Genomic DNA, 11,688 nt, shown 5'->3' with positions numbered 1-11,688 from the left:
TGTGGTGGCCCGGCGGGGGCGTCTTGGGGCTGCGGCTCGTGCGGAGGGCAGCCGAGGCTGCTGGCCCCACCTGCGTCAAGCTGGGCCAGTGGGCCAGCACCCGGAGGGACCTCTTCTCTGAGGCCTTCTGCGATGAGTTTTCCAAGCTGCACGTTGAGGTGAGCCCACACCCATGGGGCCACACTGATGAGCTCCTGAGGAAGGCCTTCGGTGAGGACTGGATGGGCATCCTCAAGTTCCAAAGCCAGGAGCCTGTCGGCTCGGGCTGTGTTGCCCAGGTATATAAAGCCTACGCTGACCTCACAGCTATTGCTGGCTCACAGGCTGAGGAGCTAACGCAACGCTCAGAGTTACGGTCAGCTTTTGAAGCGTGGGAGGTGTCAGGCTTTGGAGGTCTCCTCAGGTGGCTGAGGAGGAGGAAGACCGAGGAGATGCAGGATAAGAGGAGCAGGGAGGAGCTGAGCCCTGCAGACTGCTCCCGGGGAGGTCCTGTGAGGAGGATGTCCCTTATGGAGCAGATGGCCAACCCACTCCTGAATGCAAATCCTTCATCACCCAGACATCTCACTCCTGTAGCCATTAAAGTAAGTCATATGTCTGGCTGGTAGGTATGTGAAAATGTAGTGTGCTGGATGAGGCCGATCAGATTTTAATTCCTGTGGAGATGAGTAGCTGGCTAGGGCCAGGTAGAGTGAGAGAAATGCTGCTCATCATCCTTGGTATCTTTTCTCAGCGCTTTAGTTCCAGCCAGCTGCAACCCAGACTTGCGATGGCCACAGCTCTTCCCAGCCCAGAGAGCCTGAGTATGCATACAGCCTATGGCACCTTTGACGTGGCATGTGGATACCAGAAATGCCTGCAAGGGCCCAGTTTATATTAACATAATTAATATTAAGCTTGGTTTCGCCTTCCAGAAAATGAAACCCCTTCTCTCCTCACACGAAGAAATCTGGAACAGATAAGTTCTTTCCAGCAAAGTTTATTTAAGGAAGTCTTACATTTGAGCTGTTCCAAATGCTAGTCAGTACTGCGTGGCACAGAGAGGGCCGGAGTGCAAAAGCAATGGAAAACAGCATTGGATGAGAATGTAGGCTCCAGCATAGATATATTCCATTTGAAAATTATAATGTGTTTCTTTACAGCTTAATCCATGGCAAAACATGAATTCTTCTGAGGACTAGCTGGGGAAGCCTTGTTAGCTCCCAGTTTTATAGGCTAGTTTCTGTCTATTTGGAATGCATCGCTTTAGCTGATTGAAATGGGCTGGTCTCTTTACAGTACTGGGGAGTTGATCATGCCACCCTTAATTCTTGCACAGGTCCTGCACCCTGGGCTAGTCCACCAAGTCCAGATGGATCTGTTTCTCATGAAGATGGGTAGCCACATCATTGGACTTCTCCCTGGATTCAAGTGGCTCAGTTTGACAGAGATTGTGGAGGAGTTTGAGAAGCTTATGATTCAGCAGGTGCGTGCTGTGCTGTGCCATGCCATGCCATGGTCCCCATGTACTGAAACAAGGCTACCGTTTGTCTTGCTACAGCTGGCTCTAACTGTTCATACCGCTACTTTTTAAAGGATTAGATGAAGGCTTACTTATTCTTTATTCTAAGCGGTTGTATAATGTTACTGTAGGAAAGCTTATATGTTCACAGAGTAAAAAAAGCAAAGCAATGGAAAAAACCTTAACAATCCTTATTAGATTTAAAAATTTTTTTTAGACTTTGAGTATGTTTTCTAGTGAACAGCCTGAACAGCTAGCTAGCCATAGTCACAATCCTTTTTGCAGCATTGTGAAAGATGAACACTGATGAGAGGCCTCTCCTTAGGACAAGAATCTCTCCAAACAAGTGCTCAGATGTGTGGTTTTTCTCTTTAGTCCTACAGATATGTTTGCAGCCTGTAGTCACTGGTAACATTTGTTAGCACAGAGGTGTATATATATTGGCATAACTAATACTTTCACATAAGTTAATAATACATGCTATATTGTATTGTCATCAGACTCACAGTATCGGTAAAGTTGAGCTTTTGCAAATAAATCTGAAAACACGTCCTGATTTACTAATGTCTTCTAAAGACAAGGTCCTGAAACGTCCTTACTGCCAAACTTACAAAGATTTCACTACAGGCTTAATTACGCTTATGCTTCTGTTAAAATGAACCATTATCTGCTAGTTTCATTTTTGTGTCTAGATTGCAGAGTCTGAAGTCTGTTATAAGCTTTTGAAAGCCTGAATTCTCTTCTATTACTGCAAAAAATTTACACAGTAAATCCATGTTATAAAGTGTTGACTAGTCGGATGTGACTTGAGGTCATTAATAGCAGTTTAGTCTGGCAGAGCTTTTGGTGGATGCGCTGAAGTCTGAGGATTAGGAGAGCATCCGATAGGCTTGTTGTAATTTCCTTTCATTTCTCTTAGAAAGACCAAGAAGTATTCCTGGGATATTTCCCCTTTCCAGGTGAGGGAGGTGAGGCAAGGTTATCCTGCCTCCTTGAGCAGGAGCAGCAAAGGGCAGGAGAGATATCAAGGCAATGGATCACAGAAGGGTTAGGGCCAGGACTTTGCATAGTCAATTGTTTTGTTACGTGACGTTAAATGTCTTCCTGCTATGACTGCCTGTCTGTAAAGTGAGGCTAAGGCTCCAGTTCTACCCTGTGTGCCTGCCTTGCTATTTGGACGGTAAGCTTTGGTTCAGGGTCTGCTATACCCTTGAAGATAATGCAGTCCTGGTCTTTTTTGAGACACCATGCCTATGGTAAGAGTTGCCCATATTTTGGAGATGCTGGGTTGTGGGCCATTTGTTACCCGGTCTGTTACTCTGCTCTTCCATCAGGAAAGCTATAAGCATGTAAGAAGCACCACTCTATTTTGTTTTCATTCTGGCTTTCTGACAAGTTTTGTTGGTATTGAGTATTGCACCACGCAGTCATATCCTCATACAGAATCCTGAAGATCTAATTCTAACTGAATCTAATTTCTAACCTGCTTTCTCTTTTTCTCCTTTGAGATTGACTTGCGCTATGAAGCCAGAAATCTGGAGCGCTTCCGACAAAATTTCCTGGATGTCGATTTTGTGAAGTTTCCAACTCCCCTTTGGCCTTTGGTAACGACAGATGTTCTAGTGGAAACATTTGAGGTAAGAATCGCAGGGTCTGGGAGTAGTGGTAACAGTGAGAAGGCCCTTGGGAGAACAGGCCAAGGAGGTGTTTCTTTGAGAAGGAGTGATCAGAGGCAGAAGGATGCTTTTCTCTTGTTTTGTTAGAGATCGGTGTCCTTCGTCAGCGTCTCTTCCACTCTTTGTTTGTAAGCAGTGCACCCCAGAAGACAGGTGGCAGACTACTCCATATAGAAGTGAACACTTGGCCTGAAACCAAGCGGATCAGCAGTGTGCCCAGCAACCACGTGCTTGCCTGTGCTTTGCAAACCAACTCTCCTCTGTGGTGGGTCAAAGCAAGGAGCTCAGCAATCTGACACTTTCTGATGCTTGCCTCACTTCCCTTGTGGATGTTTGAGTCACAGACCAAAGCTACTCTCAGCCTTTGTTTTCATGCATGTGATCCCAGCAAGAGTATCTCTGCACCAGGCTATATTGCACCCTCTTTCCAAAGAAGAAACCTTTGCTTCTCTCATGTTCTCCATCACATTAGGTACAGCCTCTTTCGAGCAGGTCCTTGCTCGGGTACTGTTATCAGCTTCCCTCCGCTCTCGGCACCTAGGTAAAGGTGTGGCTGAAGGTGGGACCCAGGGTGTGTTTGACTCCAGCTCCATCTTTATTTCAGGAGAGTGAGCCTATTTCGCACTACCTGCACGCGGAGGTTGCCACAGAGCTGAGGCAGAGACTTGCAAAGATGGGCATGGACATGCTGCTAAAGATGGTATGCGCTTGGCTGAGGCTGGAAGCGAAGGCTGTTTTCCTGCAGAAGCTATTCAGTTGGGGTAATAAGACAATATGGCTAAAGAGAGAATCCTTTTGCTTCCCACGTCTCTTACCCTTCTCCCCATGGACTCAAAGATAGAGCTGTGCCTTTTGGAGCCAGCCCGTGGATGCCAGGTGTCTGGCAGTAGCCCAGGACCTGGGCTGCTAGGGCACCGTGCAGCTCCTGAACTGGTGGAGGGAGGGTCTGTACTTTGTGCCCAGTGTAACGCAAGGTCTGAGTAGAGCCTGGGCTAGATGCACCGCTATGGTAGACTTTGACACAGAGCTTCCCTTGCTGCAGAAGGGCCATCTGCTTGCGCAGAGTAGGGTTTCCTGTGCAACTTGATCAGTGCATTGCTTAGGAAACCCAATAATCCATTTAATGAATATTCACATATTGCCCAAGTTCTATAAAGTGCGATGTAATTAGCAAATATCATGCTCTCTGCAGAGACCATGGATGTGACTCAAAGGGTGGCTATTTTTTTCATTTATTGACCCCTCCTCCAAAAAAATGCCTTTTTTTAAAGGAAGAACTAAATGTGGAATAAAGAAAACAAACCTGGCCAGATTCAGATTCAGCTTATGATTCAGCTTCTGGCTGTCTAGTTCTTTTGTGGTCAAGACAATCACAAATTATCTGGAAAGGAGTGTTGGGAGGTGACGCAATTGGCTTGTGAGGAGCCATGAGAACTAGCGGGGAATTGCAAAAGGACCCCACAGCACTGAGGGTGTGGGCAGTAAGTGTTGGATGAAATTCAGCTGATAGCTGCAACATCATGCTAGGGCAATGGTGAAGCCCTCAATTCTGACTCCAGATAGTATGACAGACTCTGAAATAGCTTTTCCCACTCAGAAAAGCAATGGTGGAGCTGTAGTAGTTTTATGCTAACATTAGATTCAGTGGTTAGGAGTAAAGCAAAACCCCAAATTTTAGGAGTAGAAAAGAATTAAAGAGCTAAGAAACAACATAATGGCTGTAAATAAAACAAATACCTGTTTCTTGAATACTCTGTGCAGTTCTAGTCCTGTGCTGTCCAGGACCCTCTGTTTCAAGGGCTGTAATAGAACTAGAAGAGGTGCAGAGGAAGGCAGCCAGGATGATTACTGGTGTGGAATCGCTTCCATACAGGAATGGTGAAATAATTTGGACTCATAACTCCAAAGAGCAGAGAAATGAGAGTAGCTTATGACAGAGATATAAGCAGTCATGGATACACGAAACTGAATGTGGATCTGTTGTGTGGCATTTATCAGAACAATGAGGAGGATGGAAGCAAAATTATCAGAGGTCATTTTTCCAGGCAACACCTAAAAAATGTCCCTTTTTCACACAGCTCTAATTATTTACATGGCAATTGGACAAATTTGTAGGAGAAATCCATCAAATACAAAGATAGCCTCCTTGGGGCAGGAAGTCCTGCAGTCCCAGGTTGCCAGGAGACATGGGGAAGCACTACCTTGTGCTTGCCCTCTTGCTAGTCCTTTCTGCTACTAACCCTAGTAGAGGCAGAGAAGTGCTACATACATTTGTTTCCTCCTCTTTTGTTTTCCTTGCCTTTCAATACAGTTGTAATGTGGGTTGATGTCCCAGACTAGCCAAACTTAACTGTTCTCTATAACCCATGCCAGTGAATGGAAAATGGCCTATTCTTACTGCACTACTCTTTGCCAAGGCCCACCAGCATGCATCCAGTTTAGGGTTAGTTGCCAAAGAGCACTACCGTTCCCTGCTGGGACTCCTGGCTGTCCTACCTGACCTGTAGGAAACACACAGGGCTGCTTCACACAGCCCTGCTGACTCCCCTAGAGTGAGTAGCACCCGAGCCATTTCTGCACAGCTGGTTTCCAGCAGAAGCCATTTGATGTGTTGCTGACTAGGGTGATGCACGTTAGGAATGATGGTGAACAGACCAGAAATGAACCTCTGCTATTTGCCTGGGAGTTTTGGAGTGGGCAGGTTTGGTTGGAATGAGCTGCTCTAAGACTTGCCTGTCTTCTAGGTCTTTGTTGACAACTTTGTCCATGCTGACCTGCACCCTGGGAACATCCTGGTTCAAGGCACTGCCCACATCAGCACCAGCTGCAAGGAGCAGACAGCCATTGTGGACCTGTGTGACACGCTTGTTGTGGAAGTGCAGCCGCCCCTCAGGCAGCTCTGCCTGGTGCTGCTGGACGCGGGGATCGTGGCAGAGCTGCAGAGCGCCGACATGCAGAACTTCCGGGCGGTTTTCACAGCTGTGGTCCAGGGCCAGGTGAGGCATCTGTCATGGGGCTGTGGCGCTGAGGCTGGGGAAGGGAGACAGCTGAAGAGTCTGATGGCTGAAGTGATAGGTTTTCTCCCTATTTCCTCTTGCAATCCTCCCTAAGAGGGGAGAGAAGACTTGCTAGTGTGGAAGCTGTACCAGACACAGGGATAAGATGTTCAGCTACAGCAAGGAGGCTGCCAGAGTGGAGCAATTTCAGTGGTCCAGGATGGGAGTGCTTCTGATGCAAGTCAGGGCTGCCTGGGAGCCACTCGCATTTCAGAGACTGTTGCAGAACCTGCCAGATTTTGCTAGAGAAGAGGAGGGAATGGATTAACATCTTGGTCTTCCACACATGTTCCCTTCTGCAGCCTTGCTGCTGGGAAGCCCGTATACCATCCTCCATTTTGCTGTTGTGTCAGTGTCTGTAGAGAAGAGGAAGCAAAACAGGTGCGGGTGTGGGGGGGTGCTGACCTCTGCCAGGCTCCTCTGCATAAGGGGAACTACTTTATCATCCTTCCCACTCATTTAAAATACACTCTCAGTTGGATGAGAGAATCCAGTGTTGATGTCTGCTGCTCATTCTGAGAACAAGCATCAGTGCTCATACTTGCACGTTGCTGTTTCTCAGCTGTGAGTTGGATGGATCACCAGCATATCTCAGGAGGGACACATTTTAACTTGATCTGTTTAATGTGCCGAAGCATACCGAGGAGTCAGTGCTAAACTGTGTATTCAAGCCCATCCTGTACTGGCAGGCTTACTTCTCAGCTAATAAGCAAAAACTGCAAACACTTGATTGCAAGTCCTTCATGGCTCAGGCTGGGTGTAATTCATCATCTACAGGTGAAAAACTTCTATACATTGACGAACCCAGGGCCTCTGGCTCTGTACATTGCTGTGAGACGCATCTTCCAAGAAGAGCTATAAAGCCTCTCAAGTGAATCTTGGGGTGTGGCTCCCCCCCTTTCTCACCAAATATCTGCTGGTGTAGAATCAGCTCACTCTTCCTCCACAGTTTGCAAATGGAAGGTTGGACTTAGCCCATAAGGGAGGTTAATAGATGCCCTTCTTTATGCCATTATCTCCTCTGCTAAGAAGAAAATGCTGGTCCTGTGGGTTTTATTTTTCCCCCTGAAACTTCTCCTGACTGCCTGAGAGGTATCTTTGTGGTGTTCTACCCTACAAGACCTGCAAGAAAAATAAGCAGAGTTTTTCCAGCTATCAGCTAAGATTTTTGGACCAGTTCTGCTCTTCATGCACCTGCTTTTGTTGATCTGTTGGGTCTCAATTGCTGGAATGGGAAAGCATGGCCCTAGGAGTTCTCCCTGCAGTAATGCCTCCTCCAGGGACAATGATGTGCAGCTCCCTGTAGGCTTGCTGGCACCTGTTATCAAGTCCTGATTCTCCTTTTCAACTTGTTTGACAGGGAGAGAGAGTGGCAGAACTGATCCTTCATCACGCCCGTGCTAACCAGTGCCAGGATATCGAGCGATTCAAAGCCGAGATGGCGGAACTAGTGACCAAGGTCCGGGGGAACACCATTGCCCTAGGAAAGGCAAGTTCACAATGTCCCACCCTCACTTCCGTGCAATTCATTGCAACTTGACTTTTGGAGTGATCCATGTGGAAAGGTCAGCTCCGGCCTTAGCACTGCCAACCAGTACAGGGCACTTTTAGTCTCTCAGGTGCAGCAAAACTCCTTAAATCCTTTCTTATTTACTTCTAATTAAAAAAGCATGTGTGTGTTTGGTTTTTTGGGTTTGTTTTTTTCTTAAGTCTTTAACATCTGCAATTCCCTGTGAGGAGTTGCTGAGCCTGATGTTACAGCTTGCATCCTGTTAGCTAAGGCCAGCTTGGGCACTTCAGAGTGTAGTATGGTGGAATTGAGCAAATTAATGCATGTTGTGTACTGCTGTGGGGTCAGACATTCTCAGCATTCCTGGGCTGGCAAGTAAGCAGAACCAAGGGTCACAGCTGAACTCCTTATCCCGGGCAGGGTGGAGGGCATCACACCTTGATGTTGGCTGTTGTCAGCACAGTAAATAATCTTGTCCCACCACTAGAACTGGATGCTAACAAACACTCAGAAGAATCCTGCCTGTCACTTATGCAGCTCAGTCTTCTTGACCACAGGTTTTTTGTGATCAGCTGTTAACTGCTCCTTTTGTATTCCAGCTTCAGGTGGCAAATCTCCTCTCCAATGTCTTTAAACTATTGATGACCCATAAGGTGAGGTCCTGTCACTGTCTGCCTTCACTAGCTGGAAGCTCTTTTGGGGAGGGAGAACTACTGGGAACATGAAGGGCCAAAAAGGAGGGGGAGTGACTTCTGAAACGAGCTGCTAGGAGGGGGACTGCAGGGATGCATCCAAGCGTCCTAGGCATGCTGTTTCTCAGGTCTTGATACACACCCTACCAAGACTAATTTCTGTTTTGTTGGGTTTTGTCTTAGTACTGCATTTACTGGTTGATATTATTTACTAAAACGAATGTTTCTGTAACACATAATTTTTCCCTATCTTTTTTATAGTCCCTTAGAAGCAGAAAATGAAATCTAATGTATGTTTCACTTGTATATCATTGCATGTTGTCTGCCCTGGACCTCTTTCTTGATACACAACAGCACTAGGCCATTTTACTGGCTTGTTAGAGGTCTCAAAAGTGAGAAGTTATTCACAGGACAGAGATTCCTTCTTATAACTGATAGCATTTGGGGGCCAAGTTTCCATGGTTGCAAACAACTTTGGAACAACAGAGCTATGGTGGCCTGAACTGGAGGAGATGAGAAGATTGTCAGCCAGAGGGCTGCCCAGCCTGCAAAGGGGCCCTCTAAATGTTCCTTAGTTAAGAGGCTTTTGTCATTAGGCTTCATGTAAGCTGGTTTCTAATAACGTAAAATGTAATTTAGGCCCTAACAAAGCAAGTCCTCCCAACTCCATGATTTCTTAATGCCCCGGTATGCCTCGAAACAATCCTCATGCCTGGCTGGGAATTCAAGAGTAGTTTGTTCACATGTAGAGCAGAGGATGGTTATCTCTGTGATCTGTGGGGGTCTTTTGTGCCCATTCAGAAAGTGAGCTCTGCCTTACAGGAGTGCATGTATTCAAGTGTGTTGGATACTACTACAGCTTATAACTACATTAGCAATGGTGAGCACTCCTAAGCTCTTGCTATTCCAGTATGAAAGAAAAAAAACTAACATTCCCCTTCTTGGAACTGAAAAGCAAACTTGAGTCCCCTTAGGGCACTTACCCTGAAACTGTAATCTTATTTTTGGGCCTGCTGCTGGATTTCAGTGAGTTCTGAAAGTACAGTTGCAGGTGTGTGTATGCTCTCCCCAGCCTCTTCCCTTCCCTCGCAGCTTAGCCAATGCTGGTACCTCTGTGGAGTAGGCTCAGCAGCAAATAAGGTCCGCTGAGTCCATTTAGTCTCTTGTGGTTCTAGGTGAAGCTTGAGAGCAATTTTGCTTCCATCATCTTTGCCATCATGGTGCTGGAAGGTCTTGGTCGTTCGCTGGACCCTGAACTGGACATCCTAGAGGCAGCTAAACCACTGCTCATCAAAACTGCAGCTTCTGTCCTCAAATAGACTCTTGTGGCTGCTGCCCTCGCGCTGGGCAGGGTTACCTATGCTGCCTGTGAACTGAGAGAGAAAGAAGCGGAGGTGAGGCATGTGCATCTTGGGGGGGTTGCTCTCCATTAATGTTGCCTTCAGTTGTTTCAGCCAAGCAGCAGGCATGGGATGATGAGGTCTGTTCCAGAAATCAGGAAGACTTTGCACAATTGCAGATTTCTGACTCATATGCAGTTCTAAGAGCTGATGTGCTCTGGTAGTTTTTAAACTGACATATCATGTAGTTTAGGTCCACAAGATCACTGCAGCCTGATGAGAAAAGCAGTCTTGTCTAAAAGCCTTTAAAAAGATGTTCATTGATCAAGTCTGTTTTGAAATATGTCAGGTTAAATATTTAAAATTAATTTACTGACTTATCTGTCACTGTGGTATGAGAAATGATGTTCTGACACCACCCAAGCACCTAATTCAGGGTGGAGAAAAAGGCAATAAACCATTTTGTCTTTTTTTTTTTACTTTTAACTTCTACTTTTATTGTAGAAGTGTCTCGAGATCCTGCATAGAGTGGTCTGTTCTTAGTCATTTGGGATCATAAAAACAGACCAGTCCATTTGATTTTTTTTTTTCAAACTTCCATACTCTAGCACAATACTATAGGAGTTTGGATTATAGACAGCAAAAGAAAATATTTGCCTAGGCAGAAAACCTAATTCCATAATAAAAAACCACTTTTGGGAATATTTGTACTGGTGTTAGTCTTTTTTTTCCTGAAGCTTAAAAAGTATGTTTTTTTCTTTTTCTCTGTGTGCTTCTTTCCTACTACCCTCACCCCTGCTCCCCTAGTCTCCCCCTACTCAACTCAAAATCTTAACAATATGCAAATTCTTGGGTTTTGTTTCCAGTAGTTTGCAAAACAAGGAGTCTGAGAATTTTCCTAATGGGCGGAAAACACGCTGTGAATGTTTAAAATTAAATAAAGCCAGCAAAAGAGCTAAACCATACATGGCTTTTACTGTCAGTTATTTTAATAGTAGTATTAAAATTATTTTATGGCTCTATTTTAATAGTGAGAAATGCAGTCTATGAATGATTGGAAATAATGTAAGGCTAAATCTATTCCCAGATATACTGTATGTGAAACTGCAGCAGCACAGGGTGCCTGCAGTAGTCTGTTCTCAGATGGTTAAGCAATGAAGAGAAAGCACATGAGCAGACAATCTGCTGGTTTATGGTGATTATAAAATAAAGATTAATGGCATATAAATGAACTCTGAAAAATAAGTTAAGATTCTGCTCAATATATTTCATGTACTTCCCTTTAATCGTTATGTATTCCATTTCTAAATGCTTAAGGATAAAAGCAGCAGTAGAGTTGAATAGCTTTTAAGTTTTAGGCTTGTTTCTGTAAGTCTACTTAGACTTAAGCTCATAACTAGGTACGCTGTTGTCCTAACTAGCACATGAGTTGGCATGAAAAAGAACTCAAAAAAGAAGAAAAGCAAGCAACCCCCAAACTTCACATTATAGAAAATCTCCATATGTGGCCATTTTCTCACTCCCCCCCACCCCGGTAGCAGGCCTGCCCCCTCCCCTTTGCACCCTGCTGGGTTGGAGGTGCCAGGCAGGGCACCCTGTGGCCTGTGCAGCGCGGGGCATGGGCACAGCCCCCTGTGTTCTTCTTGCTGAGCAAATCTCAGCCAATTTTTCCAGAGGCTAAGCAGAGCTTAACCCGAATGACAGAATTCCAGGTCTAAAATGTAAAACTGTGGTTCACGTGTACTTTCTTTATATGAAGCAAGTTATAATTTTTTTCAGACCTTAATTTAAACAAATAAACAAAAGGCAAAGCCTTCACCTTGCATATAGGTTCATCTTTCTTTCCTTTTCCCCCTTTTTTTTTTTTTTTTTTTTAAAAAAAATTTTAGGATGGTTTATGGTTTTTTTGAATC

At 45.3% G+C, this 11,688-nt stretch overlaps 1 protein-coding gene across 1 annotated transcript; it reads left to right on the top strand.

Annotated features, from left to right (window-relative positions):
- Positions 1–14: 14 nt before the first annotated feature.
- Positions 15–10,425, top strand: ADCK2 (aarF domain containing kinase 2; the record flags this gene model as incomplete). Its single annotated transcript, XM_009649256.2, has 8 exons — positions 15–584; positions 1,319–1,465; positions 3,010–3,138; positions 3,782–3,877; positions 5,922–6,173; positions 7,594–7,722; positions 8,343–8,396; positions 9,611–10,425. Coding segments are annotated over 8 exons (1,521 nt in total), but the record flags the coding sequence as incomplete, so codon positions are not given.
- Between the last annotated feature and the right edge of the window lie 1,263 nt (positions 10,426–11,688).

This window comes from Egretta garzetta, unplaced genomic scaffold (genome assembly GCF_000687185.1).
Source record: "Egretta garzetta isolate BGI_Z169 unplaced genomic scaffold, ASM68718v1 scaffold321, whole genome shotgun sequence".
Taxonomy (NCBI): domain Eukaryota; kingdom Metazoa; phylum Chordata; class Aves; order Pelecaniformes; family Ardeidae; genus Egretta; species Egretta garzetta.
The sequence above is the reverse complement of the archived record's forward strand: the minus strand, read 5'-3'. Positions and strand labels throughout refer to the sequence as shown.